The 18,281-nt window shown below is 27.2% G+C and overlaps 1 protein-coding gene across 1 annotated transcript; it reads right to left on the reverse strand.

Annotated features, from left to right (window-relative positions):
• Positions 1 to 495: 495 nt before the first annotated feature.
• LOC122505173 lies at positions 496 to 12,524 on the reverse strand. Its single transcript, XM_043616655.1, has 3 exons — positions 11,876 to 12,524; positions 10,237 to 10,415; positions 496 to 1,341 (listed from the first exon to the last, which is right to left on the reverse strand). The coding sequence occupies exons 1-3, from the start codon at positions 12,130 to 12,132 to the stop codon at positions 914 to 916; spliced, it is 864 nt and encodes a 287-aa protein (XP_043472590.1). The 5' UTR covers positions 12,133 to 12,524; the 3' UTR covers positions 496 to 913.
• Positions 12,525 to 18,281: the final 5,757 nt, after the last annotated feature.

Here is an 18,281-nt window from a genome sequence, read left to right on the forward strand (position 1 = left end):
GAATCGAAAAGAACTAATCAGAATGAAATGAAAACATATTATAGCAGAGCAAGGCAACAAGAAGAAACAAATAAAAAGAAAAATGGAAGCAAAAAAACAATTAAAAACAAGAAATCGCAATAACAAGACAAAACTAATAAATATAACACTATTTTGCAAACAATGAATTCACAATTTTTAGAAATAAATGAACAATAACAAATTTTGAAAGCAAAAAAGAATTAACAAAATAAAAAATACTAAATCGTAAAAATGGTTTAAAAACGCAAAAACAAGAAACAAAAAAAAAGAATGCAACAATAACAATCAGATGAGAGATAATATGAAATCTACTAAAGTCGCATCAAAGGGAAAAAATAAATAACAAAAAAGATAAAAGGAACCGAAAAAACCAAAAATCAAATAATTAGCCAAAAAAATACCGAAATAATAAAAATTCAAAGAAAAAGAGAAAAAACGAAAACAATGAAAAACAAAAACAATAAATATCAGAAAACAAAGGAACAAACAAAGAAACAAAAGATAACAAAAGATAATAACAAAAACAGAATGAAAACAAAAAGAAAAAACGCAAAAGGGAATGAATGAAAAAGGAAAGAAACTAATAAATTACAAAAGATTACAAGGAAGTATAATAGTCAAACGGGAAAAAGGTAATTGCGAGGAAAAAATCACTAAACATGGTAGGAGTCGCAGGAGTCGCAAATAAGGAAAGGAGAAACATTATTGAAGAAAAAGGTCAGCGCATGAGAAATTGAGGAGAGGACGATAGGAATAGAAAGTACCGCTGAAGATCGTAGAAAGTTGAAGAGGAACAGGTGGAATGGTATATAGCAGGACCCGGAGGAACAAGGTCACGAGGGAAAGAGATCAAAAGAGAAGAGATGAAACGAAGATGATTAAAAAAAACTTTCTATTTCGTGGTTTCGGCCTTGATCTCCGGTTGATGAGCACTGTAGGCGAGATTGTGGGCATCTTGGGGCAGACTTCTTGCCCATCCATGACCACTGCTTGCACCACCACTTCCATAGCCACCAAAATCACCACCACCACCACCACCGCCACCTCCACTCGAGAATCCTCCGTGACCGCCGTCGTCGTGACTCAAGTGACTGCTACCTCCGTGATGTGGATGCGCCACCACTTCATACGTCACATGCTTCTCCTTGGAGGCCAATAATTTTTTCAATCCAATTATCGACGAGATGACTAGGGCAATTTTACCAATTAGCAGTGCTTTGCCGGCAATAAGGGCAATTGCACCCAATGCCAGGGGTAATAGTGCCGCCGCCTTCATTGCCACTGCCATCATTATTGGACCCAATATTTTTTGCGCCTTCTCTGAAAAATTCGAATTTTTTTTTAATATATTTTGAAAATTTATTACTTATTTGCATAATATTTCTTTTTATAATTTATAAGTATAGAAATATTACAAATAATTAATTGTATAAATAAGATTATAAAATATCTGGTAGAGGAAAAACGAGAAGTGGGAAATTGAAACGAACTTGGAAATAGTGTTGCCTAGATTAAGCCAATTTTACCCCACGAAAGAAAAAATATTTTAAGCAAAAAAAAAAAAAAAACAATTTTTGTATTTATCTATTTTTGATAATTTTCAATTTAAAAAAGAAACTTTACTTGGTGAAGAAAAATGCCGTGTAATGAAGAAAATATTAAGGTGAAGATGTGGCGAAGTTTGGAAACAACGTTACCAGGATTTAGCTACTCTTTCGCCAAGGATAATTTGGATGAAAAAATTATTTATTTTTGGACATTTTCAACAAGTTAGAATTAAAAAATTATTTCTGTTATGAGAATTAAACAAATTTTAATTAGTATTTTGCCACTTTTGTACCAAAGGTAATTTGGGTAAAAATTATCAAATTATCAATCTCGGACATTACATTGCCAGGATTGAACCACTCAAGTTCCAATGTTTTTTGGGTCACTGAATTCAAATCCGAACTCAGTTTTCCGCCATCACGTCAAGTTTCTTCACAAATTAATAAAATTCGAAAAAACTGACTGTAAACAAGATTTAAATAAAAATAAGCAGAAGATTCTATTATAAACAACTTTGAAACACTGAAAAAATATTATATAATGTTAAACAATCAAAGAAACTCGTAAATATTCAAAATTTAAGATGGCGGCGGATCCAATATGGCGTCAATTTTTTAAAAATTCACCCAATTCGCCTGAATCTTGTTACTCGGGGGTTTTTGGGGTTGCTAAATACGAATTTCACCTTAGTTTTCAAAAATTCAAAATGGCGGATCCAATATGGCTGACCAATTTTTAAAAAAATTATTGGATTTACCTGAAACGTTATACTCGGGAGTTTTCGGAGTCGCTGAATACGAATTTCACCTTAGTTTTCAAAAATTCAAAAACTGATAAATTTTTAAATAATTCGTTAGCCATATTGGATCCGCCATTTTGAATTTTAAAAAACTAAGGTGAAATTCGTATTCAGCGACCCCAAGGACCCCCGAGTAACAAATTTCAAGTAAATCTGATACATTTTTAAAAAATTCGCCAGCCATATTGGATCCGTCATTTTGAAGAAACTTGACGTGATGGCGCAAAACTGAGTTCGGATTCGAATTCAGCGACCCATAAGACATATATAAAAAACATGGTCCGGTCAATACTTTCTTTAAAAAAAATGTTGTGGTCCTGTGTTATGAATAATTTTCCACTTTTGAAAAATACAATTAACGTATAAAATTTGATAAAATCTGTTATCACTATTGCCAGGATTGAGTCACTCTTGCAAAAAAGGTTATAATTTAGTCAAAAATTGACAACTTTTGTCCTTTTTTGGCAATTTTTAAGTTAAAAGTCTTATGAATTAAGAAAAATAGATTGTGAATGCTTTTACACTTTAGAAAAATACAATTAGCGTAAGATTTAACAAATTTTTCAATACGTATTGCCAGCTTGGAGCCACTTTTGCCCCAGATGTATTTTTGGTTAAAAAAATGTCAAGATTTATATCCACTTTTTGTCAGTTTATAATGTAAAAAAATGATTTTCACCAGATAAGTACGATTTTGGTAAAATTTTACAAATTTTTTTAACAAGTTTGCCAGGATTGAACTACTTTTAAAACAATGAGAGTGCCAAAGGTACTTGGTCCATTTTTAAATTATTTCTACCAATTTTTAAGAATTCTAATGTTACTTCTTATAAATTAATAGCAGAAGATTATAAATTTGTTCTCCTGTTGGAATATTATAATTTACAGATGATTTGTCAACTCTATAAAACGACATTGCCAAGATTGACCCACTCTTGCGCCAAGGGGAATTATAAGAAAAAAAATTGCTATTTGCATCAATTTGTAATTCACAAAATGATTGTTCAAATAGAAAAATATACAATTGGTTTTTAACTTCTATTTTTTAGTAACAGTATTTGACAACATTGAGCCAACATTGACCACGAATTATCTAATAATTTCTATTATAAACTAATATTATATATATTAACATAATTACTTACTACACAACTATCGTGATTAACCCTATAATATTTATTAATTTCTATTCTTCGTAACGCGTAATCATCAAAATTGTTTCAGATCGTTTGTTAACTGGAGCTCTTATAAATATATACATGATGTATTTTTACAATTCAAAATCTATTTTCTTGGGTAAAAAACATATTTTCAAATAACGCACTTTTTGATATATGGCAATCCATATATTTATTTTGCAATATAAATTTAAAAATATAGACCCAACAGACATTTCAAGCATGATAAATTCGCCACAGAAAGTTAACCATGCGCAATATGCCCGGTCAATTTGCGCATAGAAGTAAGTGAATCAAAACTGGGATGCATGACAATCGGGTTTTTATTAAAAAAAAAAGAAAACAAGAAAAATAGAATAATGATAGACTAAAAAATAATAACGATATACTGCTGTTATCATTGGATGTTATTATTACTATTTATAATTAAAAAATAGATTTTGATTCGTTTTTTGTCTCAATTGGATATCCTTAGAAAAAAACTGATTTTCAATTACTATTACCGTTATTATTATTGTTAGTTTTAATATTTTTAATCTTTATTATTAGTATTAGTAGAAAAAATTATTATTGTCTTCTTTATTTTCCTTTTTAGTAGCTTAATCTTTTTTATTCATTCTTATCTTCCTTTTCAGTAGCTATATCGTTGTTATTTTTTTTAACTTTATTTCTACCTTCTTTTTCAGTAGCTACATGTTTTTACTTTTTTTATTTTCTTTTTGTCTTCCTTTTCAATAGCTTCATCCTTTTCATTTTTATCTTCTTTTCCAGTAACTTCATCTTTTCTATATTGTCTTTCTTATCTTTGCTCTTAAATGAAGAAAAGTAGAAAGAAAAGAGAAGAAGACGAAAGGGAAAATAAATAAAAAAAGGAAGAAGTAAGAGAAATTGAATAAAAAAGAGAGAAAAGAGAAAAAGAAGGAAAAAGAAAAGAAAACGAAAGGGGAAATAAATAAAAAAACGAAGAAAGAAAAAAAGTAGAAAGAGAAATTGAATAAAAAAAGAGAAAGGAGGAAGAAAAAGAGAAGAAGACGAAAGGGTAAATGAATAAAAAAAGAGAAAGAAGAAGAAAAAAGAGAAGAAGGCGAAAGAGAAAATGAATAAAGAAAGGAAGAAAAAGGGAAAAGAGAAGAAATTTAAAAAATTATTAAAAAGAAGACGAAGAAGAAGAAAGAGAAAAAGAAAAAAGATAAGTAGTAGAAGAAATAAAAAGAAATAGAAATGATACGAATGTGCAATAGTATTTTTACAATTTCCAAATCTTGTTTTTATTTATATTTCCCATTTTTTTCGTTATTCATTTTACAAATTCAATTGAGAGATGAGATCGAGTTCGAGATGGCGCAGAAATCGCAAGTTCAATGGAGCGGAAAAATAGTGCAATGGAAACAACAAAGTATATTTTACGAATGTAATCGATTAGTGGTGAATTCCTCTCCTTCTGCTATAATATTCTCGATGCTATTAATCTCAAATATATATAAATTCTAAAGTGGAATAGGCGAAGGTCAAAGCAAAGTGTACCCTCGCCAACCATGATGATGGAAAGTATGTCAAAAATCCCGCATGATCAGATAGTTTTGTCGCTTTTTTTTCTACCACCAGCGCGTCTTTCTCAGCTTCCCATCAACTCATATTCTGATCATCTCTCTCTCTCTCTCTCTCTCTCTTTCTCTCTTTCACTTTTTTATCTTATCCATCTTCTCATTCTCACAAAATTTCTATCTCACTTGTATCATCATTTTCTCTCGCGCACTCTTATATATACATATATATGATGATCATGTATTATTTCTCGTACGAGAAGTTCAAGGGGAAGCGGAACCAGTTTCTTCAGTGGGTCAACGTCTGCAAGAGTGAGAACGTCTTCATTGCGTCTCTGTTCAAGCTGCGCTATTCATCCCGACCACACGAATGTCATGAATCGTGAATGTATGTGTGGTATTTCACACATTTTTTATTTCTATTTTCTATTATTTATATAAAATATAAATATATAATATTATAATGTCATTCTTATAAATAATTATTATTATTACAATTATAATTATTGCACTAATAATAATAATTATAATTATAATTATCATTATAAATAGTGATTATTATTACTATTATAATTATTGCGCTAATAATTATTATTATAATAATAAATAATAATACTTTTTATTATATCTCTATATTATTATTTTTATAATTATTATTAATTACTATTATTATCATTGTTAATAGTAAAATTATTATTGTTATAATTATAATATTATTAATTCATTTTCCTTTTTAGAAGATACATTTCTTTATTTTTTTTATTTTTATTTATTTATTTCAATCTTACACGGGTTTAAAAGAAACCCTTTTGTACAAAAGTACTAAATAGATTTATATATGGTCACAATAGATCATAAAATAGATACTTTATCTTCCTTTTCTATTTGAATTTCTTCTTTTTCGGTTTACTTCCTTATTTTTTGCTTTATTTTTTTGTATTTTTATGTTCCTTTTCGAGTAGCTTCTTCTTTTTACTTTTTTATTTTCTTTTTATTCCCCTTTTTAGTAGCTTCATCCTTTGTATTTTATTTATCATTAGCTTTTTCTTAATCTCAATTTTATTTGTATTTTTTTCTTTAGGTTTATTTATTCAATTTGGTGAAGAAATATTAATACTGAAATGTCCTTTCAAGAAATGCAAAGTAATAAAAATTAGAAGAAGAGAAAAAGAAGAAGACGAAAGAAGAAGTGAATAAGAAAATAGTGAAACTAAAGCAAAAAAGAAGAAGAAAAAGACAATGATTCAAAGCAGAGAAAGAAGAAGACAAAAGAGAAAGTGAACAAAAAAGAGAAAGAAGAAGGACAAATAGAAGGAGAAGAAAATAGAAGAAGAAATAGAAAATGAATAAAAAAGTAGAAAGATGAAGGAAAAAGAGAAAAAGGCGAAAGGGAAAATGAATAAAAATAGAGAAAAAGGAAGGAAAAAGGGAAGAAATGAATTAAAAAATGATTAAAATAATAATTATTACTAGGGGAGAGTGTTCATGGTTGGGTCAAATTTTGACTTTTGCCCGTAACTTCCGTTGTATTTCGAATTTCGCGTTTTCTCGCGTATGTCTGGAAAGATCGTCTAAAATGCAATGTTTTTTCTATACATTGTAAAATTATTGGATCATAAGTGTATAAGTTATAGGCATTTAAAAAAAGTCGTTTCGGTTGGGTTAGGCGTTGATGGTTTGGCCACCGTAGAAAATCAATGAAATATGAAAGAAAATGACTAGATATGTAATGTAGATAATAGAGAAAGGCTGAAATAAGATTAAAACTGAGAGAATAAAACCCAAAAATTGAAATAAACTGCCCTCTGTAAATTTTTAAACGAAATTTGATGATTTATTTTATAAAAGATTTGAAAAATTAAATTTTCCCACAAAATAGAAAAAATGTAAATATAAAAATGAAGAACATAAATCAAATACAAAAAAAATTAATGTATAAACATAATATACAATAAATATAATAATATAGAAATTGTAAAATGCAAAAAATGAAATTTGTAAATTTGTCTAGGTAAACAATTTATCGTCGGCAAATATAAAATTTATTTGGAAATCAATTTATAAGCAATTGCAAATATTATTTGAAAACAATGCGCATTTAAAGTCGTGTATTAAGTTCTGCAATAAAATAAATAAGCATAATTTTATATATATATGTGTTTTTTGTATGTTTATATATATACATATAAATGTAAAACGATTCCTCGGGCAATTCCGTGAAATCAACATAAAAGGAATGCAATAAGTGGGCCACTCTTTAATTCATTGGATGGACTTTGACCTTAATTTCTTTATGTAATTGTGTTTGTTGACCATGTTTGTCTGTCACTTGACAATTTGCACTAGCGCACAATATTCCAGTTGGACTTGGTCCAATAGATGCCGTTATAATTGATCAGATCTACAGGTTTTTCTTGAAATTTTTATTATAATAACGGAATTATAATCGCTAAATATATGTGATTTTTGGCGTGTATTTTCATATCTGAAGAGATATGTTTCCTTAATATCTGTTTCCTGTTGAATTTGTTTCTACTTGACAATTTCCTTTCTTGTGTTTCTTCTTTCTTATTTCCTTCTTCTTTCTCTAAAGTTTATTTTTTGTTATCTTTCTGATTCTCCTTCTTTTTGTTTTTTTATGTTCTTTTATTTCTTCTTTTTTTATTTACTTTCTTTTTATGCTTTTTCTTCGTTTGTTTCCTTTTTGTTTTTTTATCGCTACTTCTACATAATTATATGTTTCTTCTTTTCTTGGTTTTCTGCTTCTTTAGGCTTCTTGTTTTTTACTTTTTTTAGAATTTGTATAATCTTTCTATTTTTATTATTATTTCGCTTTTATATTTTTCGTTTTATATTTTTTTTCCCTCCTGTATAAATTTTCTTTTTTTATTTTCTCTCCCTTCAATATAAATTATCTTTTTTTCTTTCACTTCCATAAACATTTTCTACTTTTTCATTCGATTCAATATACTTCTTTTTTCAATTCTTTTCGTTTCTATTTTCTTCTTCTTTTTTATTCTATTCCATTTCTACAAATATGCTTTTTTACTAATAGGTATAAGCTTCTTATTTATTTCTTTTTGCGATCAATTATTTTTTTTAGTTTTATTTCGTCTCTATCTATTTTTTCTTTGTTTTCTTCCGCTTCAATTTCATTCTTATTTTTCTATTTCTTTAATTTTTAGCCTCTTTTATAATTTATTATCGCTTCTTCATTTCTTCATTTTTTGTGCTTCTTTATTTTTTCTTTAAATGTATTATTTCTGTTTCTATATAATTATACTTTTTGGTTTTTTGTTTTTATAGTTTTTTTATTATTTTAAATTTAATTTCTTTATGTGTAATCCTTATTTATAATATTTCTGCATTTTTTTGCATATTTTTTTTCTTATTGTCTTTTTTGTTTATTTTTGTTTTAAAAAATAAATGGAGATTTTTTCTTTTTAAAGAAACAATGAAGATTAATTTTTTTTTTTTTAATAAAAATGAAGATTCTCTGCTTTTCAAGAAATACGGAAAACTTTTTCTTTTTAAAGAAAAGACTCTCATTTGGAAAAAAGAATAAAAATTCTATACTTTTGAAGAAAGAATAAAGGCATTTTTGTTTTAAAGAAAGAGTAAAGTTTTTTCTCATTTTAAAGAAAGAATAACAATTATTTGCCTTCAAAATAAGAACAAAAAATTACTTCTTTTTTATAAAAGAAAAATTCAAATGCAAAAAAGAAGATGAAGAAAAATAAAATTTAGTAAATGAAGAAGAATTCGTAAATATTAACGATTAATAACGTTACATTTGTAAATACCGGTTATGTCGTTCAACTTGTGAATATAAAAAAAAATAAACAAGATAAAAAAATTGTTATTTTCCACAACACTATTTACACGTGTATATTTATTTTGCTATAGAAATAATAATTATGGAAAATAAATTGAAAATAAATAAAAATAAATTTACTATTTTACATAACTAGTCGAATAATTAGATTAGTGTGTGTATGTGTTTTTTCTTTTCTTTATTTTTTATATATCCACATGAATTATTAATTATTACAGTGAAATGATTAAGTTTGTGCGAAGTGTTAATTTGTTTACATTACATATATAAATATTGAAATAAACTTTTTGATGAAATGAATGGAACAGATTGATTACAAATAATTAATTTCACGTTCATTCACTGAACATGGCTTGAAATTAACACTTGTGTGTCTCGAGAGAGCCCATACACTATGTATATGGGATAAAACAAGAATAACCAGACTGGAAATTATATTATGTTATAGTATAATCACGTGAAACAGTCATTTAAGACACTTTTACTTTTTCACATACATATAGGTGTATTTATGAATCCTAGGAAGCTTTTCTATTACATGGTGTATAATTATTTTTAAAGGGGGGATTTCTTCTGCTTTGAAAAAAGGGTTCTAATGTCTTTTATGTAATAGTATTTTTTTCATTATTTAATTTTTTTTGTTAGGTCAATTAAATGAAAAGTGTTTAAAATTTTAAATTGGAAACTAATTAAAAATTTATTTAATTTATTTAAATTAATTTGATCAATTTTATTTATAACTAATTAAATTATGAATTATTAACTATTTAAATTATCAATTTGTAAACTATTTAAATTATCATTTATAAACACTTTTATTTTACTACAAAATATTTAAATTTATTTCAAAATTTTTAATTTTGATTTAGCTTATTAAGATTTATGTTATTAGCTTATATTGAGTTAGTTTAATTATTTAATTTCTCTATCCATTTGGCTTAAGAATTTAATTAAAAATCAAATTATTTCGTAATTTTAAATGCCAAAAAAATTTATGTTTGTTTATTTCTTTTCTTATTATTTTTTTCTTTTCATTTTCTTTAGTTACTTTTCATTTCATATAAACTTCTTTAATTTACATGTATCTTGTACTTTATATATTTCTTTTTATTTTATTCATTTTTGCATTATTTATTTACTTCTATTTATTTTTATTTTGTTCACTTAGTTAACACAACTTTTCGTCCAATTTGTCACAAACAAAAAATTTCCCAAAAAAAATATTTGCAACGAAATAATTTCGTTTATAATTAAGTAGTGTTGAATAAATAAAAGTTTTCAAATAAAATTGTTATTTTCAAGTTCACTTACTCTTTTTGCCTCGACCTTCCTCATTGGCATCGTCAGTGATGTCCTCGAGGCTTCGTCCTGCTGACTCAATGGCACCCAAAATATCGCTACCTTTGAGATCAACTTTTACCGAATGTGTCCTCAGAAATCTTCCCAAACGATCAAATAATAGAGTGTCAACATCCGTATTTTCAATTGATCTAAAAAGTTGAGAAACATTTAAAATTTTAATTAAAAACTATTTAATTTTAATTTAATTGCTTTATTTAAAAAACATAATTTATTAAATTAATTACCTTGCAGTTCATCTCATGATAATTTGTTAGTTTAGGTCACAATTAAAATAACGAAATTAATTAAATAATTCACGTTGTTTACTAAAATTTCGTTTTGTTTAATTTTTGAATGATTAAGTTAGTAAATTACAAAATTAATTAAATATAATAGTAAGGATTAAATCATATAGTATGTTGATTAGTAATTACATAAAAAGATAAGACTCACAATAAATATTAATTATTATTAAATGCAATTATTAGTTTCTCTATTTGTTTATTACTATTATGTTTGTTTATACTAATAATAATAAATATTATTATCCATATACATTTATTTATTTGGTTGTTTACTAATTTGTTTATTTTTTTGTATATTTGTTTGTTAATTAATTTATTTATTTACTTATTTTTTGTTTACTAGTTTTTCTATATATGTTTATTGTTTGATTATTTGTTAGGTTACCTATTTATTTGTTTATTTATAATGTTTGTTTATTCATTTGTTCATTTATCTATTGTTATGTTTATGCATTTGTTTGTTTAATTATTCTTTAATTTATTTATTTATTTCATTGTTTGTTTCAAGTTTATTTGTTGATTTCTTTGTTTAATTTGTTTGTTTATTTGTTTATTGGTAATTCTATTTGTTTTTTCATTTATCTATTGTTATGTTTATCCATTTGTTCGTTTATTAGTTTGTCTATGTGTATGTTTGTTTATTTATTGTTATTTTTGTTCACATTGAAAATTTTTATTTCTACTTATTTATTTCTTTGTTTGTCTTTTTTTGGTTTTTGTTTAGTTGATCGTTTATTTATTCTTTCATTTATTTGTTTAAATTTCTTTATTTTATTGTTTGTTTCATGTTTATTTGTTTATTTCTTTGTTTATTTTGCTTCTTTATTTTTTGTTTATTTGCGTATTTGTTTATTCGTTAATTTTTTTATCCGTTTATTTGTTCATTTATTTATTATTTTGATTTTTTATTCCTTTATCATTTTTTTATAATATTTTTCATCATTTTTTTATAACAAAGAAAGTCAGAAAGACATTTTTATACCGAAACACGATAAATAATTCTAATAATAAATCATCATTTTTTAAACACTTTTATTATATAATAATTAATATTCAAGTATTTACAAAAATTAAAAGGTGACCAACATAATAGTTTGTTATAATAAATAAATAAAGTGAATATTGTAAGAACTATTTAAGTAAATTTTTTTCTAAAATAATTTTTCTATTTTGAGTACTCTTCTTTTTTTGTAATTAACCTTTTTATTGTAATTTCTTTTTTAATTAAAAAAACTAAAAAGTGAAATACGATTTTTCCAAAATTTTATTTATTTATTTTTGGAAGGAATATGAAAGTCACTGACCTTGGAGCGCCCTCTTCGGTGCTTCCGGTTTTAACAACAGTGATACCCTCACTGAGAGTGATGTCCTCCTTATCAGCTAGCATTTTATCAACAAATGCAAAAACTTTATATTTAATACAACTCATTGAATCCTTTTTTAAACAATCCGAATATATTGCTGCCATAAGATCATTATCAGCAGGCTTTTTATCACTGGCCGGAAGTGCCGATGTCGCAGCCACCGCCAGTATAAATAAAACCGATAATCTATCAAACATGTTTAATAATTTTTTTTCTCCTCTTTTCAATTCTTTTTTTTAGTAAACAAAAATTTATTTTCTTATTCTACGAAAATTTTGAAGAGAACACGCGGTTAAACGTGAATCCCGCGTGGTTCACCGGAAATCCGTTTGTCCTTTTTTTTACTCTCACTCTCCGAGTCCTTTTTTTGATTATTATTATTGTTATTGTTTTATCGTGTCTCGTTCGGATGCGTCGACGGACATGAAATGCGACCGGTTGACTTGTGTGTTGCATCTAAAAGACCTTGCTTTGCTTTTATAGCAGGAGAGCCAATACGAGGGGATTTCGCATGGTTACAGGTCCCGCGGAGTTTGCAGATATCCCCACTTCAGACACCTTCTTTTCCCTTCCCGTGACCCCTTAAATCCCTCTCTTCATTCTTTTCCCCCCTGTTGTTATTTTTTTGTCTTTTTTTTATTTAATGAAGGAATTTATTTTTTGGACAAAGATGTGCGGGGATGAACTAAAGTGAAAGAAGGAGGTAAAGAGCGAAAGAAAAAAAATTGATCCTCGCTTCACTTCATCAAGACCTACTTAAGGAACCATCAATAATCCACGGAACGTGCTTTGGGGGGAAGCAAGAGGGGGGCAAATTACCATCAAAGAACGATGACCATCCAGTAAAGACGAGATATTCCACAACACCTTTCGCATATTCATTATAAATTGATAACTCCCCGTGGTGGACTCATGATGATGATGATGATGATTATGATGATCCATTGTCAATCGAGAAATCATCATTCCCACAATTACCTACTTCTGGATTTTCACTGTTGATAATATATCTTCCAGGCTCCACTTATTATTTGTTTAGACTTCCGACAGGTGCAATGTCGACAACGGCAAAACTTTGTTGCATATAATGTGGGAATGAATTGAAAGAATGGAATGAGAAGATCTGGAGTTTGTAATTCAAGGCCAAGTGATGGGTAGAAAAGGTACACGTGAATGGTATATAGTAATAGATAATGTTGAGAGAATTTGTAAATAATTTACGAACGTTACTTTTTTTGACAAAAGTAACATACAGGATGTAGTTAACATGACAGGGAACATTAGTGAGGTAAATGATTTTTTCCCCCGCTTTTAGAAGATATAATACAATATTCGCGACGATGAAAAAAAAGTATAATCGTAGGTACAGTTATGGCAGGATACAGGAAAAATACCGATTTATAGGTTAGTTTGTTGATTTCTAGGTTGAAACGTAATCGACAGAAGTTAATTAATATCGTCAGCAGTAAGTTTCTGGATTGGTACAATTTTCAAGAGCGATTGGCGCGACGGATTCTAACCGATCATTACCAAGGTATAGCGTCATGGAAAGTACTTGTGAATATAGCGGTTTTTTGAGGTATCGGATTTTCCTTTTGTCGATTTCAATTTATGAATTAATTCTTAATTTTGGGTGTGCTTTTTTGAAAATTCTTTTTTCTTGTTCTTGTTGTTCTTCTGTATCAATCTTCTCCTTTCTTTCCTTCTTCCATATCCATTATCAATCCTCTCGCTTTTCATTATTTTCTCCTTACAACTAAATGACAAGGAGGTAAAAAAAGTTTTGAAACAATGACTTAGAGTAGACTATTAAGTAGTAAGTTTTAGTATTAGTATCATCAGTATTAGTATTATTAGTATTAAGAACATGTTGTGAGCCAAACGGAACTTGTGATGCTGAAAATGATGTTTATGATTATGATTAATATTTTGTGGATGATATTGATAATGGAGATGGTGATCATAATAAAGAAGAAGATTAAGGAAGAAAATAATTAGGAGCAGAAGTAGTAATAATTGTTTTAGAGGAAGATGGTGATAATATTGATATGCTTTAGCATCATAAAGAAGAATAAGGAGAAGTAGTAGTTGTAGTATTAGTCAAAGAAGATGGTGGAAATAATGATAAGCTTTATCATCACTCAGAAAAAGAGTTGGCTGCCATATCCAATTAAATAGTTGCTGGAGCGCGATCCAATAAATCGGTTAGCACATCCAACTATTAAATACTGTTTCCATGCGAAAAGGTACCCCAACTATCGCAGAGGTAATGCAGCTAAAATGTTGGATGTAGCAACCAACAAATAGTTGCCCCATCCAATTAATTGGATCGCGCTCCAGCAACTATTTAATTGGATATGGCAGCCAACTGTTTTTTTGAGTGTAATAATAAAGAACAAAAAAAATTGTTAATGGAGATGGTGATCATAATAAAGAAGAAGATTAAAGAATTAATAATAATTAGGAGCAGTAGTAGTAATAGTTGTTATAGAAGAAGATGGTGATAATATTAATATGCTTTAGGATAATAAAGAAGAATAAGGAGAAGCAGTAGTTGTAGCATTAGTAAAAAAATATGGTGTTAATAATGATAAGCTTCATCATAATAAATAATAAAAAGAAATTCTTGTGGCAAAGAAGATTATATCATAGATAATAAGCTTCATCATAATAAACAAGAACGAGAAGAAATATTAGTTGTAGCACTAGAAACAGAAAATGGTGTCGACGATGAAAAGCTTCATCATAATTCAGATTAAAGATTTATACATAATAAAGAAGCAGAAAAAGATAAAAAAGAAAAATTAGGATTGAAGTACTAGTAGTAGAAAAATAAAAAGAAGAAGTAGTAGAAGAAGAAAAAAGTATTAGTAATAATAGTGATAAGAGCAGTACTAGTAGTAATAGTAGCAGTACTAGAAGAGTGCTACGACTATTTTTTCGAGAAGAAGCGATGAATTCCGCCTGCTGAATAAGTAGAAGTGCTATATACTCACCTTCGAAATACACCTTGCGAACGTGAAGGAGCCCCGTTGGAAACTGGGCCAGTCACCTATTTGCAACAACTGGGTCGAACCAAAGAGTTAGCCACTCTTTTCGTGATCTCGATCCTCTCAGGGTCCAAGGGATCGGGACCCCTGACCACGAAAGATAATCGCCCAAGGCTACTTTGTAACATAGTTCATCACAACACGATTATCAGGTGTTGTTTCACGAGGAAAATTACTATATTCTAAGTCTTCAATTTAATCATTATTGACCATTAAATTTCTCCCTTGTTTGAGCATTAGAAAAATATTCTAAACAAGATTTTATTCAAGATTTGCTGCTTCTTTATTTATAAGAATTGATTAGAACGCATAAAAATGAATAATGAGAAGAATAAAAAATCAACAAAAAGTGGAACAAAAATATGAAGAAAAATGAAGAAGAATAAGAAGTTGAAGTAGAACAAGATTAAGAATAACTTGGAAAAAAAGAACAAGAAGAATAACAAGAGCAAGAAAGACGAACAAGAAGAAGAGCATGAAAAAAAAAAGTAGAAGGAAAGGAACAAACTAATAATATGGACAAAAATGTGAAGTAAAACAAAAACAAGAATGCGAATTAAGAGCACAAAAAAAAGATAAAGGAGCAGAAAAGCAACAAGAACGAAAAACTATAACAAAAACAAAATTAAGAAGAAGAAAGAAGAAGAAGAAGAAGAGAAGAAGAAGAAGAAGAAGAAGAAGAAGAAGAAGAAGAAGAAGAAGAAGAAGAAGAAGAGAAGAAGAAGAAGAAGAAGAAGAAGAAGAAGAAGAAGAAGAAGAAGAAGAAGAAGAAGAAGAAGAAGAAGAAGAAGAAGAAGAAGAAGAAGAAGAAGAAGAAGAAGAACAGAAAATATTAACAAAAAGGGAAAAAGAAGAGGAACATAAGAAAGCAAAACTGGAAGAAGAAGAGCAAAAAAAACACAAAAACAAAGATGAGAAGTAGAACAATAACAGAAAGAAAAAGAGAAGAACAAATAGTTGAAGTAAAACAAAATTAAGATTAATAAAAAAGAAGAACAAGAAAAAAGGAGAGCAAGAAGAAGAAGACCAAAAGAATAAAGAGAACAAAAAGAAGAAGTAAAACATGAACACAAACAAGAAGGACAAAAAATAAACGAAGAGAACAAGATCAGAATCCAAAAGAAGCCGAACGCATGATAGAGAATAACTAGAATAAGAAGAGAACTAGAAGAAGTAAATTAAAATACAAGGACAAACACAAGAAGCTGAACAAGAACACAAAGAAGACAAAAAGGGAACAGGAACAACAACTGAAAAAATCAAAACTATCGACTTCAACAAGAATAAAAGAAGAAAAAGAACAGAAAAAAGCAACCAAAAAAGGACAAGAGCAACAAAAGCAAGAAAGATTAACAAAAAGAAAAACAAAGAAAGAATAACTGGGAGAAGAAAAGTAAGAACAGAACAAAAAAAGATCGAAAAAAAAGTACAGGAAACATTAACAAAAAGAGGGACAAGAAGAGAATCAGAAAGAAGTAGAACAAGAAAAAGGATTTGAAGTAGAATAAGAATACAATCAAGAAATATAAAGAAATCAAAAAAAGAACAAGAATAACAAATAAAAAAGGATGCATAAAGAACAAAAAAAGAACGAAAAAAGATGCAGCAAATGATGATTGTAAAGTTACCAAAAAAATAATTTTCTTTAGAAATTTACACAACAAAAAAAACTCAAATATTATTAAGAAAAATTTTCCATTTCATCACAACATTGTCAACAAAAAACGTTAATAAATTATAAAAAAAGAAAATTAAAAAAATAAAAGAAGAAATAAAAGGAAAAGCAAAGTCGATCAGAATCTTGTTTCGAGAGGTTTCTCCAGACGAGATAGACGATCGAAAGTGCTTTTAGTCGTAAGATTACATTACTATAAAGTAGAAAGAACAAGACAAGAGTAAAACGAGAAGTTATATGAATAGTTATATAGAGTATCTAATGAAATGAAAACACACTAATTCTTCTGTCCTTTAAATGACAAAAATAAAGAAAAATCGAAAAAGGAAGAAAAAAACAATAATTAGAAAACGTTTACTAATTAAACTCATGACACCAATTACTGTCATGTAATATCTGGTTTGAATGAAAGCTTAACGGTCCTTGAACGATTGTTTTGAAAACCCGGTTTTAGAAAACAAGTAACGTTAAATACACGCAACAGATACACGCCCTTTTTTTGTGAATCTAGTGAAACAAGTACTTCCCCTGTAAAGTAATTGCGATAAAAAAATGTTTCACGATTATATGCAAAGAAAGTTCATCTTCGTCTATAATGAAAGAAATAAAAATAATATGTTGTTTAAATGTTTATCCGTTTGGAACATAAATAAATAAATAATTATTACAATAAATAAAGTAAATAATAAAATAGAAAAATATTAAAATAAATAAATAGTAAAATGATTAAATAGTGAAATGAATAAAAATAAAATAAATAAATAAATATCAAAATAAATAAGCAGTAAAATTAATACATAATAAAAAAAATAAATAATAAAGTAAACAAATAATGAAATAAAGAAATAATAAAACAAAACGTGACGCGCTCTAAAGAAAGGTTTTACTCAAATAAACTGAAACTTTTAATTTTAATATTATAAGCTATAAATGACAATAACATAACCATAAAATTGAGAGAATATTATCCAAATTACGTCGAATTTATTTTATTAATAATTTATGTAATTAATTTTTAATTTTTAATAATTTTTAATTTTAATTAATTGCAATCGACTTTAAATTTAATTTAATTCTTGATTTCAATTAATTTTTAAAAACAAAGCATTGAAAAATACAGGTACAGAGCACATTTTTTAAATTCTCATTACATCCGCTATAATTCATGTTATACAGGTATATGCAACATTAGACAAATTATTTTTATGTTCTATTTATTCTTCTATATACATTGTAACAGAAATTGTTTTCTTATTTATTTTCCATTATTCTTTTAGTATATTCCTCGAAGTAACCTATTTTATCTAATTAAAACATAATTTATTTATTATAATCAAACGCAAGAAAAATTCGAAGCTGATTATACGCTAATAGATATTAAATTAAATTTTTCCTATTTATTACTTAATTTATATTTGCCATTACTTCTTTAGAAAAGCCCGTATTTTATCTGTTTTAATTTTATATCCTCTTTGACATGTTTTGCAAACAATGGGCATTTTTTATTTACCGTATATTCTTAAAGTGTTGTTTATAATCGAAAAAAAATTTCACGTTAGGTGGAAAGAAACATATGAAGATAGGAATGAAAAAGAAATAAAAAGAAATAAAATTTGAATGA

This window comes from Leptopilina heterotoma, unplaced genomic scaffold, assembly GCF_015476425.1.
Source record: "Leptopilina heterotoma isolate Lh14 unplaced genomic scaffold, ASM1547642v1 Lhet_347, whole genome shotgun sequence".
NCBI lineage: Eukaryota > Metazoa > Arthropoda > Insecta > Hymenoptera > Figitidae > Leptopilina > Leptopilina heterotoma.

Excerpts from the sequence above, each read along its gene's own strand:
- LOC122505173 (XM_043616655.1), bottom strand. The coding sequence starts at position 12,132 with ATGTTTGATAGATTATCGGTTTTATTTATACTGGCGGTGGCTGCGACA. Across the intron at positions 10,416-11,875 it reads ACCGAAGAGGGCGCTCCAAG|ATCAATTGAAAATACGGATG; the intron begins GTCAGTGACTTT and ends TCAACTTTTTAG. Across the intron at positions 1,342-10,236 it reads GGAAGGTCGAGGCAAAAAGA|AGAAGGCGCAAAAAATATTG; the intron begins GTAAGTGAACTT and ends CGAATTTTTCAG.